The sequence below is a fragment of the Seriola aureovittata genome, chromosome 19 (assembly GCF_021018895.1).
Source record: "Seriola aureovittata isolate HTS-2021-v1 ecotype China chromosome 19, ASM2101889v1, whole genome shotgun sequence".
Classification (NCBI taxonomy): domain Eukaryota; kingdom Metazoa; phylum Chordata; class Actinopteri; order Carangiformes; family Carangidae; genus Seriola; species Seriola aureovittata.
This window is the reverse complement of record NC_079382.1, coordinates 17,337,339-17,354,567: the sequence shown is the minus strand read 5'-3', so window position 1 is coordinate 17,354,567 and position 17,229 is coordinate 17,337,339. Positions and strand designations below refer to the sequence as shown.

The following is a 17,229-nucleotide window of genomic DNA, read 5'->3' as shown; positions in this document are numbered from 1 at the left end:
AGGACTGTTTTTTCATTGGCAGCCTTTTGCATTTTGACAAGTATGCAAGCTGTGTCTCCATTAAAACAATTTTCAACTTTTTCACCGGGCACTCTTTGAGAAAGAACAGCGTCCGCTTTGCAGCGCTCCCCCACCCTTTCCTGAATGCTAAGAGTCACATCCTTCCATGAAAAAACATGAAGTTCAAAAACGGGTCTCCTGAGCAACGCATCTCTGTGTGAACACAGCCTGAAGTGTCATGGCAAAAAAACACATCTGCTTTCATTTCTGTCATATGTCAAGCGTATGAATGTACGTGCACGTACATCTAGTGAGAGGTGTGCCACTTACATTGAAGCACTAATTCATCTTTATTTATGGCCATAAATCTCTAACGGATCACTTGAGTTGTTTAAAATAAATCTCCTCTTCAGCCTAAGAGGAAGCATGTGAACATATGCACTGAACATGTACATAGACATGCACACCAAACCGCAACCACTTGTACGCAGAGACAGTGTTTGGTTGTTATGAAAATTTGACTGACGTTGTGGAAGATGAGATGAATTTACCTCAATTTTTTTTTCTCTCTGTACTTCCCTTTTTTTCCTTTACCCCCCCTTCTAACCCCTTTTTGCTCTTTGTCATCATCTCTCCTCCCATCATTACTGTCACTCCTTCTCTCATACTCTCATTGTGCAATACTCTCTGCCCTTCCGATGTCCAGCTCCTGACTAAAGGCTGTGAGACATCAGAGATGACACTTCGTCGAAATGGCCTGGGGCAGCTTGGCTTCCACGTGAACTATGAAGGCATCGTGGCTGAGGTATCCCTCTGTACAACCCAAATGTTCCTCTGAAAATGTACCACAGAGTAAATCATTGGGGTAGCACGTGTTTACATAGAACATCTGAATATGCTTTATTAGTTGTAGTCTAATTATTAATGTGATGAATTTGTGAAAATACTTTTTTTTTTTTATTGAATTAGTTCTTGATCTGTATCTTTGAAGCTGCTTTATCTCCGGTTTATTAGAGAAATCTTTACACCATTGCTCTCCCTCATTTTAGACATGTGATTGGATCATAAGAGTGTAGCTGCCAGGCTGTGGATGTCATTTGCTTGCATGCGTTGTTGTGCAGTGTCTTATATTAGATGTGCTAGTATCACACAGTCACACAACAGCAGAAACAAATGCCAATTTATTAATTTTTTCAATGGAGAAAACTACTTTTAAATAAACCAGGAATTGGCATATGTGGACAGTTTGACTTTCCATCTTATTACTGTTTGGAGAATTATGCATCTTACCACTTCAGCTGTAATGCAATCAAATTTTGTTACTATAGGTGGAGCCGTACGGCTATGCCTGGCAGGCAGGACTGCGGCAGGGAAGCCGATTGGTAGAAATCTGCAAAGTTGCTGTAGCAACACTGACCCATGAGCAGATGATCGACCTCCTGCGGACCTCAGTGACAGTGCGTGTTGTTATCATCCCACCACATGATGACGCCACTCCACGCAGGTAGGTGGGATGGTACTTATATAAGGCACTTATTTAATATTACTATTTTCCAGAGGTGGTAAACAGATGAGCTCTTCTTTTGTGCCAAAATGTTCCATGGTATGCACTCTGTCATCAGGATTCACATTATTTAAGGAGACAATAATATTTTAAACCTTTGAAATCCCTGTGAGACAAACTAGAGTCTAACTAAACATCTTTGGTCCCTCTCTACAGAGGCTGTTCAGAGCTCTATCGAATGCCTGTGTCAGAATACAAGGGCAGCAGCAGCGATAGTGGCTCCTTCGAATACAAGTTCCCCTTCCGCAGCAACAACAACAAATGGCAGAGGACGTCCAGCAGCCCTCAGCAGTCCCTGACTGCCTCGCCACAGCCCCACACGCCCAACCGTGCTATCAGCCTGGGTAGTTCTGTGGGGAAGACGCTGTCAGCTGAGAGGCTGGAGAGGGGCGCCGTCATCCCACGCAGCGTCAGCAGTGATGGTCGACCCCTGGACACCAAAAGGTTTGAACCTGTCCACTTTTTAAATATGGATCAGTGGAAAATCACATTTATAGTAGGGGGGAGGGTGGGAAAGGTTTCCAAAAGAGAGTACAAACTGGAAAATATGGATTTTGAAGGCCAGAACTCTCACAGCTGGTGAAGTAATCATTGAGTCATTGGTATTTTGACAGTTTTCTTTTTTTTCATGCGAAATAATGAATATTTGCAGCTTCTATTTTCACCTCTAAGACTCAGGTGAAATGAGATTCTGCATGCTAGTGTATTGACAAAGCTCATAAAAGGCAGCTGGTGGGTATATAGCAGAAACTTTTAAGTATTCACAACATTTTTTTTCTCTCCAGAATATGTGGGAACTGGGATCACAAAGTAGCAATCAATGGAATTTCCTCTGAAGGGAAAAACTTTTAACTTTTACAATGCTTTGCTTTGTTTATTTCATCTTCCTTTTGCTCCTCCATTTCCATGCGCCTGTAAATCCTCACAGTTCCTGTGTGTATGTGTCATTGTATGTACACCAGGATGTCTCCGGGCAGTGAAAGCTACAGCCTGGCCTCCTCCCTGGCGTTGGGTCGCTCCCCTCACAATCGGAGCTCTCCAAGCAACTTGTCTTGTTCCAGTGACGCCTCCGGAAGCTCTGCTCACTGGAGACAGAAGTCCATGCCTGAGCAGTAAGGAAGAGGAGGGAGGGGGGTTGTGTTTGTCTCTGGGCTAGTGTCGGATTATTTTTTATGCAGATTTTGATGTATCATATAAAAAAGCAAAAAAGGTCCCCCAGTTTCACAAAAAGGTTTCCTGCTGGCTTGAGGCTCTTATTTTTCTTATTCTTAACCATAAAATGTTTATTACATGTCTGTTTTTTCTCAGTAGCTGATGCATTATAATGCAATGGTACTTGTCAGTTTTCATCTTTTGAAAGACTGAACTTATCTTGTGAGACTATTTTCAGTGTTGTCCTCTGCATTTAAGAAGCTGATTTATTCATTTCAACCCAGAAAGTTAAATTTGCATATTCATATTTTATTATTTGCAATATAGCAAAAGCTGGCTTGAAATGTATTAATTTGACAGTTGTGTCAGTGTATGACAGGGTAGGAGAGTGAGGTGCTAGAATTTGTGTATTTGTCTGTGGGAAACGTCTTTTTTTTTTCTTTTTTTTTTTCTTTTACATCCACCCACTACAGCCTGTGGGAAAATCTATTATCTTTCAAAGGCTGTTATTCTATCTTTTCTTGCTCTGCATTTTTAATAAGAGGAGACACTGATTTTAAGCTAATAAGCTTATTTTAAAAACAAAGAATTCGTTCTGATTCTGGGCATGTGTGCTCATATACCAGGTTTGCAGGCAGCCGCCATTCTCCCATGTCTTCGGAGAGACGAGAGGTGGTCGGAGACGGCGGGTGCAGTGGGAAGTCCACTCCCAATTGGTCAAGAATGGAGGAAGGGGGAGGAGCAGAACGAGGGTCAACAGGTGAATATATCTTCTGTTGAAATAGTGGAGCTAATACAGAAAACTTGGTAAGAAAGGAATGTGCAGTGGATTGATACTGCAAGTAGATTCTATTTTTTTCAAAAATGTAAATATATCTACTCATGCTGGTTTTATAAACATCATCTATTGTGTGTGTATGTTGTTATATATGGGAGGAATGTAAGGATGTTTGACTCTTGAATAGCGAGGGAGGGAGTAACAGCGCAGGAAGGAAATCATCCAAATATATATCCATATTACTAAAACTTTTGAGATGACAGGTATGCAGAAGAGTGTGTGCACATGATGTTTGTGTGTGCCTCCTCATTTTTTGCAGCAGCCTCCTCCTTCCAGTGCTGAGATCCGAACTCTGACAGAATCCACACTTCTTCTAAACAGCACTTCTCTTCCCATTCTTTCCCCCCTGTCATCCTCTTTCTCCTCCTACTCAGCTAGCTCTGAATTATATTGCCTTCACAGAGAAGGTCTTGATGTCTCTGCAAACAGACGAAAAAGGTGGAAAGATGATGAGACAAACAGAAATAGCGAAGAGAGAATTATTGAATGGGGGGGGGGTCAGTCACTGATCTCAATTATAATATAAAGCCTTGTCTCTTGTCACTTTCTCTCTATTCTCAAGAGAAAGAGAGGGGGGCAATTTCTTTGTTTCCTATCAACACAGTTGGCCAAACTACTCTTTGTGTGCCTTTACTTCTTTCCCTCTCTCCCTCCAGTCTGTTCCTCACTCTCCACTGACATTTATGTTTGTCTCTTTGTATCTTTGTGTCTTTTTATGCTCTTGTACACTGGCTTTCATTTAATTATGAGTATTCTCCCATAAACTGTTTTTTGGGGAGTTTTCTTCTTGTTTTCCAGCTCAGTCTCAGAAAGCCATAAAGACTACATCCCAGCAGGATGTTGCTTTGGTTGATTGTTGACCAGCCTACTTTCAGCCATGTCCTCAACCTGTTTCTGACCGCCACAATCACAGAGAAGGGCCACCAGTCTTTAATTTTGTGGTTGTTTATAGCACTTAAGTCTTTATTGGTCAGGGCGGAACAATGAATGCTGGGCCAGCTCAGCCTAAGTCAGCCAAGTGTCCAGCCGTACACAGTCCACTTTGCTGTCTCTGTGGTTTAGGGTTCTGTCCTTTTCTCTTCCTCCCATTTTACCCCCTTGACCCGCTAGTCTTCAGCAATGATGATGTGGCCACGCTTTGTCCAGAAATAACACAAGTCATGCAGAGGGCAGAAGACTCACTTTTGCTCTTTTCATCTCTTAATTCTTGTCATACAAAAACATTAACTTAGACCTTAATGTAGCCTATGCAGGGTTTTGCATTGACATAATTACTGCATCAAGAATTCCTGTTGCAGCTACCATTTAACACAGCATTTGCTGCTTTTTCTTTAGATACCCTGTGGCAGGTTTATGGTTAATTCATGCATTGGCTGGTGAGATGCAAAAAAATTGCTATCCCATTATTGTACAGCGACTTTTATCTACCTAGCCTACAGGAATGCACACATTAAGCCAAGCTGCTGGGGATTGATGCTTTTGTTTTGTCGTGAAATGGCAGGCCTTGCATACGAACACATCTGGTTGATCAATCGCATCTCAAAACTCTTAAGAAACAAAACAGTATATCACACACAAGCATGTAGACTAATGTAGAGCATACACAAGCACAAGCACTCAAACAAGCAAGCACGCACATGTGCAACCGTCTCTAATTAGTGCAGAAAACCCTGTGGGTCGCTGTGCAGAGAGAACTATGCAGAGTAATGAATATTCTTAGTGAGATATGAGCTGGTTCACTACATTACTAGATTCAGGCCCAGCAGATGTTATGATACCTCCCTTAGCTTTCCCTCTCATGGTGCTGTGGTCATTAGCTGCCTACTCTGTATGTCTTGTTGCATAACATCTAGACAATTACACAACAGTCCCATTTATACCCCGAGTTTTGCTTCAGGACACATACACACATTCTCTCACGTGGCACAGCTTGCCCAGAACAAACAAATCCAGCAGACACTGCCTGGGGATACATTTCCGTTTGATGTATGTTGCATTTGATGACAAGTGATTTGGGTTTTTGTTTCGAGGAGATGGCAGAGGCAGAATGAAAACTATGTCAGTGTCATGAGCCTCCTAGAAGCAGGCGTGCTGTACTAGCAAAACACACATAAATGAGCAGAGCAGGGGGGAACAACTTCTCTGTCGAATCATCAACAAGTCATCTGTTTGCACCGCAGGGTCTATGCATGTGTTTGTCATCAGCTGTGTGTATTGGTCTGTTTGTTGCAGAGGCCCCAGTCTCCAAGTCTGGTCAAGGCTACTCTGGAGCTCCTCGCATCCAGAGGCAAGAGCAGGTCATCCACCTGTCCCCGAAGAAGGGCAGCCAGGTCAGAATTCTGACAGTACTGTTTAAACGATTTCTGAATCTCTGTTTGCATATAGTCTTAAAGTTAGCATAGTTAGCATTCTGTTAGCGCAGTTAATAATACTTTCCGAGTCTGATGTTTTTGAGTTGATTTTATCACTAACATGGAAACCTCTTGCTCTTCCACTGTTTCTGCTCTGGCAGTCCGACGGCCCTTACTCTGGTCACTCCAGCAGTAACACTCTATCCAGCACAGCTTCCAGTGGGGGCCACAGTGACAGTGATAAATGGTATGAACTGGGAGTGGGCGGAGGCTCCGGCGGTGACCAGGGCGACACAGAGCCCAATGGCCTGGGAGGAGGAGGTTATCTCCAAGGGGCGTCGGCCGACAGTGGCATTGACACCAGCTCATACGGAGCCTCGCACCACGCCCACCCACACTCTCATCATGGCAGCGCCACCTCCCTGCTGGCTCCCAGCGGAAGCAGAGAGAGCAGGGAGCGGTCAGCGTCTCCGTGGCACAGCCCCACGGAGGGGGGCCGCAGGATGCTGGAGAGGTCGCCTGCTGCTGCTGAGTCCCCGGGCCCTCCGGGAGAAAGGAGCCTGGACGGGACAGGCCGAAGCCCACCTACTCATCTCCTAGTTCGAGATAGCAGCACCTACAGTCTGAGTGATGCTGGTTCGCACTCAAGGTCTGTATTTGTGTACTTCCTGGTGATCTTTCAGTGGTTGTGTGAGAGGGAGGAGGAGTTAGTGTATCTCTGCCAAACATGGAGCAACAGTATACAACTTTATCCTTTTAAGGGAGTGGTTCCAGATCTGGGGCCGGGGCCGTCTAAGGAGTTGGAATCTGATTAACAAGTTAAGACAGAAGAAGAAAAAACAATTCTGCTATTTTTATTATTTCTTTGGAAATGCTGTATAGTTTATGTCCCCTTAAAAATGATTCAAATGAAACAGTCAGAGAAGGGATGCTAGTGGCCTGTGATGAGGAGTCACAGGCAAATATTGCTTGCTTTTAAGGGTTAAAAGCAAAAAGATTTTGGTTCACATTCAGTGTTCCTCACCAAAACACATTGTGTATTGTTGAGGCCTGACAAACACAGTTAGCCAACTTCTTACTCAAACACTTGTTACTCATCTTGAAGAACTGTTTACCCTGAAACAAATGCAATCTAGCCTGAGCCTTAGGTAATCAGTGTCTGAAGCAGATGGCAAACAAAATCAATGTGCTGTATTAATAAACAAATCATTTAGGATATTTAGATTTTTTTGTGGGTCTTCTGTGCTCCTGACTTAGCTTTACTCTTTTTTTTTTTTCCTTCTTTATGGCTTTCCACCATTACTGTTTACTTATTGCCCTGTCACCGTTGATAGGACAAGCAGCCGACCACTAGCCACACCCATGCAGCCAATAGCATATGCCCTCAATATGCTGAAATCTAAAGCCAGATGCAGACAAACATGGTGAAACAGCCATAAGAGACACTTCCATCAGCATAAGATAATAAGAAAAACTGCAAATCTAATTTCACTGAATAAAAGTTGCCTCATACAGCTTTAACTGACCTAAATTAAACCTCTTTTACTTTGTCATTTGTCATCTCGGTATTTGCATCCCCTCTGCAACATGTTTCCAATACTCACTACCCAAGCCAATATTTCTTCACCCAAGAAGAACAAACACTAGACCACTTCCCTTCTCTCTTTCCTGGAAACCAAGTACAGGAGTAATTTCAACTCCCTCTTATCTTTCCACATTAGGATTCAGGAAATGTGGAACACGTGTCCACCTTTTCACAGCTGAACTGGTGTCTAGAGCGGGGAGAACTCCAGTGTACCACTCTTCCCGTGTGAGCAGGTCTTAATTCACCCGCTCAGATAGAATTACAGTTCATGACCTGAGCATCATCTGTCCAGCATTAAAGCTGCATTTGTATTCTGTCATAGTGGTGGAAGGGGAATGAGGCTGCCAGGATTGGCTTGACCTCAGGTGATACCTTGATATAGTTTTCCATCTAACTCAGTAATATATGTCCTCCATGGAAATTCCTAGATGACAGTTTTCAGACCTGGGTGTAAGATATATACAAAGCTATATCATAATCCTCTCTCTCGTCCAAGCTTACTTGTTTTTGGTTGCTTACCATGATGGGTCCCTCTGTTTCTTTCCTCTGTCCATCAGCGCCAGGCACTCAGGCCACAGCTCCCCCAGAGAGGAGTCATCATCTTCGGCCACCTCTCCTTCATCCCAGTCCTCAGTGTCCCCAGGGCCCAAGAGCTTCTACCCTCGTCAAGGAGCTCAATCCAAGTACCTGATTGGCTGGAGGAAGCCGGGCTCCACCATCAATTCTGTGGACTTTGGAGATACACGCAAGTAAGGATGGATGAAGACAAAGAGGAAGGCCACAATAACACCTAAATTTTATGAAGTTTATCATTCTGCATTTATGTTGAGACTGTGTCAGAGGTGTTACTGGAACGTTCTAGACCACAGTTTGCTGTGTTGTTATGTCAGACTGCAGTTCGCTTGTCTTCTGTATCCCTACATGTATACTGGAGTGACAAAACAGTACATTACTGGATTTACAATGATAGTATTTATTGCAGGGCGGCTTTATAAGACTGCATTTGATCCCATTACTTGTCCACCCACAGTACTTCCCTATTGATGTCATTTTGTAGTCATAATATATGTACTACTTGATTACCCCCTTGTGGCTGAAGAGAGTATTGCACTAAGGGACTAATAGTGATGCAGTACATGAATGCAGTTGGCCAATGAAAAACTACTGTTGAACTCTACTCTTATTATTTATCCACATTTTATTTGAATATAGGGACAACACATTAACTGTGTGTGTGTGTGTGTGTGTGTGTGTGTGTGTGTGTGTGTGTGTGTGTGTGTGTGTGTGTGTGTGTGTGTGTGTGTGTGTGTGTGTGTGTGTGTGTGTGTGTGTGTGTGTGTGTGTGTGTGTGTGTGTGTAGGAAGTCTCCAGGAGAGAGTGGAGGGGAGGTTGTTCCAACACCTGCAGCCAGACCCTCTCTGCGGGATATGCACTCGCCCCAGCCTCATGCTAAATCTACTATGGAGGAAGACGTGAAGAGGCACAGTGCCCCAGACAGCCCCCCACCACCGCGCAGACATAAGGAAAAGGTGCTTCTGCAAGCATATAACACAGACAATCTGTTAATGGGGACATATTGTAATAAAAAAAAAATGATTGGACAGTTAACTATTGATAACAAAGTTTATGCAGCTTTTATGTTTCAGTAAAAGAAGAAGAAATGAGGAACATCTATTATTATTTAAATGGGGCTAGATAAAGCCTGATTACATTGACTGGAGGGTTTTACTTGGAAACCCCATTAGGTTACCAGCTTTCATGAGACCCATCTTAAATGTAATTCAGTTTACTGTTATTGTTTTAAATTGTGTAAGCAGATATCCTGATGTAGCCTTGAGATTTCCCACACCCACAAGCACTGACGCTCCTGGCATCTATACAGATGTTCACTCACAATGTATGGTTTCAGATTTTGTATTTTAGTAATATTACACTTTCTCATCACTTACACCCATTCCTGTGCAGCATGGCCAGAAATCGCCACCAGGCCAGCCCCTCAGTCGCCGTCGCTCACTCCATCGTACTCTGTCAGATGAGAGCATCTATCGTGGACAGCGCCTTCCCCCCCTGAGCGACACAGTAGCTGAACCGGCACTCGGCGCCGACGTTCTCTTCAGCTGTTCCACCCTCCCACGTTCACCCACCACCCGCGGGGTGCCCCTTCGACGGCCCTCCTACAAGCTAGGTGTCAAACTCCATGGTAAGAGTTCATTCATTCACTTCACTTCCAATGATGTGATATGACACAACAATTAATTCCAATCCACGTGGTTTGTTTTTGATGATGATAAAAATAAATAGATAACTGAAATAAACTGACAGGGTATGTGATGGATCCAGTTTTGTTAAAGCTCCAGATGTGGATCTACTGCCCCCTTTTGATTGGAAATACATTAAGGAAATAGAAAATACATACAATACTTTCCACAACTCAATAATTTTCTGTTTATAGGTGACCTTTCGGCATCCGACACATCACTGGTGGATTTGGTGGAGCGTCACCGTGGACCCCTCCCTCAGGAGCTGATGCCCCTCCCTTCCTCAGACAGGGACAGCCCTCTAGAGTGGACGCACTTGGTGGATGTGGCCAGTACCTTTGAGAGTGAGAGAAACACACACTATGGTATTAATAATTTCTCCTTTTCTTATTTTTCTTTGCACTAAGTAAGTACTGCACCAGGCACTAGTCCTGTGATAGAACTTTTATAATATAGACTTTGATCATTTCACTGTTTGTATGTTGCACTATGAATAGACTTATCTGCATTTTCCCGCATGTTTCTATTTATTTTTCTTTTAAATTCTAGATCTGCAGCTTTATGATTTTTCCTTTTTCATGTTTTTGCCTTTGTCCATTTGTGTCTCCTTCCAGTTCAGAGAAGTTATGTATTTGGGGATTCAAACCACCGAAGCAGTGGGGCCTCCAGTCCACAACAGCCTCACATAGAGCTGCAGCCTGTTCCACTGTCTCGGCCGTCATCTAGGTAACATCTACCCTATTAGTACCTCGTCAGAGAGAGAGAGTGAGAGTACAATTACAGGCATAGTAGTGATACAGAGAAAAGGCTTAAATGCTTACTCACAAGAACTACACCAGAAACACATTAAGTGGCCTCAGCTTGTTGATTTTGCAGCCAATCTATAGACAGTAAAAGTGAGCCCGCTGCCAACTCAACTGTAAAGCTAATCATGGGAAGCTATTGCTAAAAAAAAACACAGTTGAAATTAATTCAGTGACTCACATCTCAGTGATATTTTATCTTTATTGATGCCACTTATTCATGTCTTTTTGGGTCACATATTATAAGTGGTGTTCATTCATGGTTCTGCAGGGTGTGTCAAAGCCCTGATTAGATATATATGTATGTTTAATATAATTCTACTATCTAATACCAAGAGTGTTTTGACAATGTGTTATTATTGGTCTTTGTTTGTGTGCGTTCCACAGTGAGGGTCACATAGGGCTGGAGAGGAAGGTCACTAAACTGGAGGCCATGGTGAAGATGCTCCAGGAGGACCTGAAGAAGGTGGGAGAGAAAACACAAACATGACACACATGCACACTGTAGACACATGCACAGTACATAACACACACACACATGTGTGCAGAGAGTTTCAGTTCATTTCCGTGCCGTGAAAATGAAAGGACCATTTTTCTCTATGTAGACCGTAACATTTCTACTCTACAGCATGTTGTGCTAAAAGATTATTTTCTGGGTCTCCTTTCCTGTTCAAGAGAGGATGAAAAATTAAAAAAGCTTTAGTTGATTTGCCTACAGTGGAACAGGGAGCAGGGCATGTAAATAAATACTTCGTCTTCAATAGAAAACACACAGTCAGCAGTTGAGCGCCGCCTCTGTTGTTTGGTTCTGCTCCTCTGATTATCGTCGACTCAGATTTCACTGCAGTCCCTCAAACTGTTGTTTTCTTACTTCAAATCACCTGGAAGCAGGGGAACAGTTCAACTCTGCTCTTGTATTCTTATGAGAATCATTTAAACTAATGGACTCAAAGGGTTTCCCATCCACTCATACACTCTTTTTCTAGTTTGTGTCTACATTTCAGTTACTTCCACTGTGTTCCCAGGCAAAAACAACTTTTTATCCGGGCTAACTCTCCAGTCAGCAAGTCTTGCATATTTTATGACGGCACAACCATGCTGCAAATACCACATCCACCTACTCCAGAGTCTCTCTTATAAGCAAATTTAGGGTATTATCCTGCCAGAAGTTATCTGTTTGAAAACCAGCGTGGCTGTAAAAGACAGTGAGCAACAAGGTTTATCCAGCTCATGATGTTCAGCTGGTGCTACACTTACCCAGTGTGTACTAAGAAAACACTCCTCACACCATTATACCAGCTCCGGCTTCTACTGCTGACCCAACACCGGATTGATCTATATTAACACCAAATTCTGCTGATAAAATCACCACGAGGGACTGTTTTTAATTCATCCAGCTTTTGTAATTATGTACAGTAGTTCCGTCATCTCGTCTTTAGCTGAGAGGACTGGAAGCTAAAAGGTCATCTGCTGCTACGGCACGCTGTTCCTTTTTAAAGGTTTGAGTTGTTTTTATCTGCTAGTTCAGACTTCGCAGCCAGAGAGTTAACAAGTCTGACCTCTACGCAGTGAAGAGTTTTCACCCACAGAATTTCTGCAGTCTGGTTGTGATTTATTTCTTATGCAATTCTGATTAAACTTTGAGCTTTCTGTGAAATGCTGGAAAGCGATGAGCCAAATACATATTTTATTTTTAAAGTAGCGATAGATGAATTTGACACCAGGAAAAACTAATATGCTTCACTCTTGCCTCCTGCAACCACCATCAAGCCAGTAGCAGTCACCTTGGAGCTGACAGACTGCATGAAGCAACTCTTTCCAGTTTTCCGAGATTTCTTTAAACTGCGAAATGCCAGTGCCTCAATATTTATGTTTGTGCACCCAACTAAGGATTTACTTTTGTTGTGCTTTTGGCAGATTCGAAATGTCAACTGATAAAATCTGCCCACAAATCCCTTAAGTTCTATCTAGTTGTGACTCACCGTCTGCAGGCCCGAGTTGTTTATGTAAACACCAAACAGAGATTATTAGAGACAGACAGTATTTTCCTTATTTTGTTGTAGTAAAACATTTGTTTTAATGCATTTTAATAAGTAGTTTTTATTCATTCATGCTGCTCCATCTTTCACAGGAGCGTGAAGAAAAGGTGCGGCTTCAGACTCAGATCAAAAGGCTGTGGGAAGACAACCAGAGACTGCAGGAGGAGTCCCAGACCTCTGCTGCCAAGCTCAAGAAGTTCACAGAGTGGGTCTTCAACACCATCGACATGAACTGACACACCCCTGCACATTTTAACTCGAACACACGCACGCACACAACTCAATACATCAGCACACACAGTCTGGACGGATACGCAGAGGGAGGGGGGTGTCGGCAAGAAAAGTGGAGACCTGTTGTTAAGACTCATTTAGCCTGATGCTGAACCCTCCCACTATCTTCCATTGGCTTCAAATATCAGGGGGTTTTATTGCCAGTCAGTCGCAAATCTCCACAGACCCCTCTGTTAAACTTCTCAGGATGAGAGTCAAGAAAAATTGGCGTCGTTTATCAGATTATGAAGGACTGACCTCTACTCTCCTGTGGGACCACGAGAGCGTTGCTGAATTGACCTTCCTCTCATCTCGCTGTGCCAAAATCCTTTTTTCGCAAAATTGCTAACAAAGAGAAAGCTCTCCTCCTCCCTCCCTTTTTCTGAAGTCGACTTTGCCTCTTCCATTTATTCCAGTGGTGAACGTAAATAATCTCCTCACCCCCCTGCCACGTTCTCCCAGTGGACCTGCTTCTCTTTTTTAAGACGACTTTCAATAGATATCTGGCCTCTTTTGTTTCCTCATTGTTTTTTTGTGTTTTTTTTCCCAAATGTTGCCCAGCTTCCCTGAAAGGTGACTTAAGTGTTTTGTGCCAAATCAAACCCACCACAGCAGAGGGGTAGCAGAGACAATCCAGGTGACTTGTAAGTGGAAGTCTCTGAAATGCCACGCAAAGTCAGACACGCAGCAAATCTGCCAGCCACTGAGTGTTAGCTCTAACACAAACTAACACACTCATAATAAATCTAAAGCCACAAGCCCACAGGGACACAGGAGAAGATTTAATTTCCTTCACATGTTAAATGGAGAGTAAAGAGGTCTGTGTTTCCTCTCCTCAAAGCTTAAACCTCTCTGAACGGTCACTGTGGCTGTTTGTCTGTCAGCCAATGAGACGTAGGCAGGTCGATCTGCCTCTGCACCAGAGGAAAATCTGGATTTGTACAGCTACTTTTTTTTTCTTTTCTTTTTTTTTTCCATTTCTTCTCCTCTGTGTCACTCAGATCTGGATTACAAGATTCTGTTTGTCTCAACAGCACAAGCCAACACTTGACAGAGGAGTATATTTAAAAGCCATCGGCATGTGGTGCCATAAAACAAGACTGATATCCAGAGTACTTTGGTCCATTGTACGTGTCTTAAAAGCAATAGGAAGAAGTCAGGACTCCTGTATTTCTCTCAACAACAAAAAAAAATGGAGAGTTTGCTCTGGGAAGAAGTTTGATGTGGGAAAAGATGTTTTAAAGGTAAAACTTGTAAGACGACAGTCTCTGCTGCACAAGAACCTCCATCTTTTTCCACTGAACATCACGCTCTGGGGGAAAAAGGAAAGAGAGGACTCCACTCATCATGTCACTGTCTGGAATACAGAGAGCCAGCTGATAATAAATGACAGAGACATTTTGGGAGGGAAAAATTAAGGGTTTTCCCAGGTTAATTTATTTCCTTGTATTATAATTCCAATAAATAAGTTGTTCTATTCGTACAGTACAACTGACATCAGTGTTGAGTTCCTCAAGAAAAAGGTCACTAGCTATATTATTTAAATGGCTTTCTTTCTTAATTCTGGCTAAAGCCTGACTATATGCTTTTTATTCTGTATTATGTTGTATTTTGTGATGCCCAAGCCTGCTGTCGTGTTGCTTACAGTGCCCTCTAGTGATGACCAGTGGAAATGTCATGATTATTAAATGTGCCGCCAGTCACTCTGTATTTTTCCAACGCCTCCTCAGCAATCAGTCAGACAAACACACAGCACAGGAAGAGTAATCAGAAGCCAGCTCTGAGAGACAATCAAAGGTTGATTTTTGATAAAGGGAGCAGACCATAGGTGTACTTGTGTGTATGTGTGTGTGCGTGTGTTTGTGTTGTCGGTGCTTCAAACGTCTAGTTTTGCTCAGGTTCAGTCTTTGTTGGGGATCTTTTCAGAAAGTAATTCAACAAAAGTTCACTTGTATGGCTATATTAAAATACCCATGATCAGAAGGAGCTACAGTACCGGCCGTACGAGTGGCAGAGTGTGTGTTGTCATTGTGTGAATGTACATCAGTGTATCCAGTCGTGCCTACAGTCACTTATTTTGGTCATTTACTCCCAGGCAGAGCAGGGACGTGCCTTTGAAACAGCACCTGGGGAACAGATAAAAGGGAATGGCTCTTCTTCATCCTGAAAAAAATAAACACACCTGGTAACACACACACACACCCATGCACGCACATACACACACACACACACTCTTTTTAAAAAACTTATTGTTTTAAACACTATTATTGTTCATCAGCATCATATTCACTGTTGTAGATTCAGCCTCATAAATGTTTGTCCGGGGAATCTGCTGCGAGGCTTCAGCCATTTTCTCTCGTTCAGATGAATATTTTTCACAGACCAGGCAGCCTCCTGATGACAGGGATGAGAGTGTGTGAAGAGTGTTTGTTTGTTTGTGTGTGTGTGTGCGTGTGCGTGCCTTTGCATTCAGTTACATGCAGTATATCATTCAGACCAGTTGGCTGCTGTAATAACAGTGTATTGGAAGAACATTTACCCCAGATCACAAAGCTACTTACAACACAAGCAGCAGCCACTGAGCTATTTCCTCAGCCAGGTGTCAAACATGACTACAAGAGTGTTTGAGGGGGGTGGGGGGTTATTTCAGGTCACTAACTTGAGTGTGCACATTGAAACTGTTACACAGTAGTGGTGTAAGCCTTAATTCCCTGTCTTCTACCATCAAAGCCCTTTTGATGAAAAAGCATTCCCAGTTTTTGAAACTCTTTAAGTAAATTTGCATCTTAAATCGATGCAATTAAAACCCTGCAGCATATAGCACAAAAACGGCACCCGGTCTGAATGTAAAAGAGAAATATAAACAAGCCTAAAGAAATGTGATGTTTACTATAACTGACATTCAGCTCTGCAGTTCTGCAGGGAGATGAGTGGACTCTTAACTAAGGGATGTAGACGTGTGGGTTCTGTTTTAAGAATCTCTTGTTAGCCATGGACGGTAACTGCACTAGTGGACAGTGAGTATTTGCTTGGTGAGATGATTTTGCTTGTTTTAACAGTTTCACAAGTCGGCCAGTCGGGGAAAAACAGTCCAGCAGTCATGCGATAATGTGAAAAACCCTTCAAATTTTAAAAAAAAAAAAAAAAAAAAAAAAGATTAGTTATATAGGCAGAAATGTTCCTGATCCATAAAGTTTTGGTTGTAACTTGTTTGCCATAAACACTGGTTTCATATCCAGAACTATGTGGAAGCTTAATTGATGACTATTAGGTAATGTTTCGTATTTTAATGTACATGGAAAGTGCTCTAGTTTTTTGTATTTCAAATGAAGTATGGCCAAATGATTCAACTGTGCAGTGCAGATGTTTTACTCGCATCTTTAAAAGTGTGCATCAGGTTGGATGTTAGATACAGTCGTCAACCTTATACAAAGACATAAACAGACAACACCGCTCCAGTTCTTTTCTTGTGACAAGTTATTTTTCAATGCAAGTCGTGTGTTTTCTTCCCTCCGCTTTGTTTTTGTTGCTTTTAAGAAGGATATGGGAAATGTGAATGTGCAGATGTTCAAATGTTCCATTTTGTAATATCTTATTTTTGAGATCCTTTGCACAATGTTTTATATAAAGGATTGTGTTTACAGGTTTTGGATATAAGAAGGGTGAACTGGTCCATTCCTGTGCAATATTCTGTCTAGATGTTGCTCCATAGTTTTCTTGCCAGTGCAGTTCCTGACAAACAGAGGAAGGTGCTTGACTTTATTCACTTCACAAAAAAAAAAAAAGTGAAGGCTGGATGCTGTTTGTTCTGTAGGGATGCTGGTTTTCAGTCAAGCACAACTTGTGAGGTCAGTGATTGCATCAGGGGGAGGAAGGTTACGCTGAGCTCAGAGTCGCGGCTCACGCTGCTGTGACGTGTGTGTCTGTCTGTGTTTCCTCCTGTTGGAAGAACAAACCTAAGCAGTAATGTGATCAGCTCTGACTGGAGATAAAGCACAACACAATTTCAAGAGGACCATAGGTTTTGCAGAATTAAAAAAAAAAAAACAAAAAAAAACTGTTTACATCCCAGATCCATTGTCTTTGTAAAATGTAAAGGTATGAAAAAGACATTTGCAGTGATCACAGTAAGTTTCTGAAATAAATAAATGCTGTATCGATTTGCGGCGCTGTTGGACTTGTTTGTTTCTGCACTGTAATGCATTTCCCTCTTTAATCGTCTTCCTCTGATGCTTCCTTTTTTTTCCCTTTCACCGACGTTTTCTCACGTTTTCCTCACTGTGTCTCTCATACTGAAGGGAAACAGATTTGCTTTACTGTCTCCTGCAGAGCTTCTGTCTGATTGTATCTTGCAGAGAGTAACTAGAGA

At 42.5% G+C, this 17,229-nt stretch overlaps 1 protein-coding gene across 4 annotated transcripts in view; it reads left to right on the top strand.

The window, feature by feature from the left end:
- sipa1l1 (signal-induced proliferation-associated 1 like 1) overlaps positions 1 to 17,022 on the top strand; it is a 73,308-nt gene extending 56,286 nt beyond the window's left edge. For 3 of the 4 annotated variants that reach the window (XM_056405230.1, XM_056405228.1, XM_056405229.1), the window contains 14 exons: positions 707 to 805; positions 1,329 to 1,504; positions 1,721 to 2,008; positions 2,527 to 2,676; positions 3,343 to 3,476; positions 5,787 to 5,884; positions 6,067 to 6,554; positions 8,048 to 8,239; positions 8,851 to 9,019; positions 9,456 to 9,690; positions 9,943 to 10,113; positions 10,363 to 10,474; positions 10,939 to 11,017; positions 12,683 to 17,022. In XM_056405230.1, coding sequence (XP_056261205.1) covers positions 707 to 805; positions 1,329 to 1,504; positions 1,721 to 2,008; positions 2,527 to 2,676; positions 3,343 to 3,476; positions 5,787 to 5,884; positions 6,067 to 6,554; positions 8,048 to 8,239; positions 8,851 to 9,019; positions 9,456 to 9,690; positions 9,943 to 10,113; positions 10,363 to 10,474; positions 10,939 to 11,017; positions 12,683 to 12,826 — 2,535 coding nt within the window. In that variant the 3' untranslated portion in view covers positions 12,827 to 17,022. The remainder of the gene's footprint in view (positions 1 to 706; positions 806 to 1,328; positions 1,505 to 1,720; positions 2,009 to 2,526; positions 2,677 to 3,342; positions 3,477 to 5,786; positions 5,885 to 6,066; positions 6,555 to 8,047; positions 8,240 to 8,850; positions 9,020 to 9,455; positions 9,691 to 9,942; positions 10,114 to 10,362; positions 10,475 to 10,938; positions 11,018 to 12,682) is intronic. The other variant, XM_056405231.1, reaches the window with a different exon arrangement.
- Positions 17,023 to 17,229: the final 207 nt, after the last annotated feature.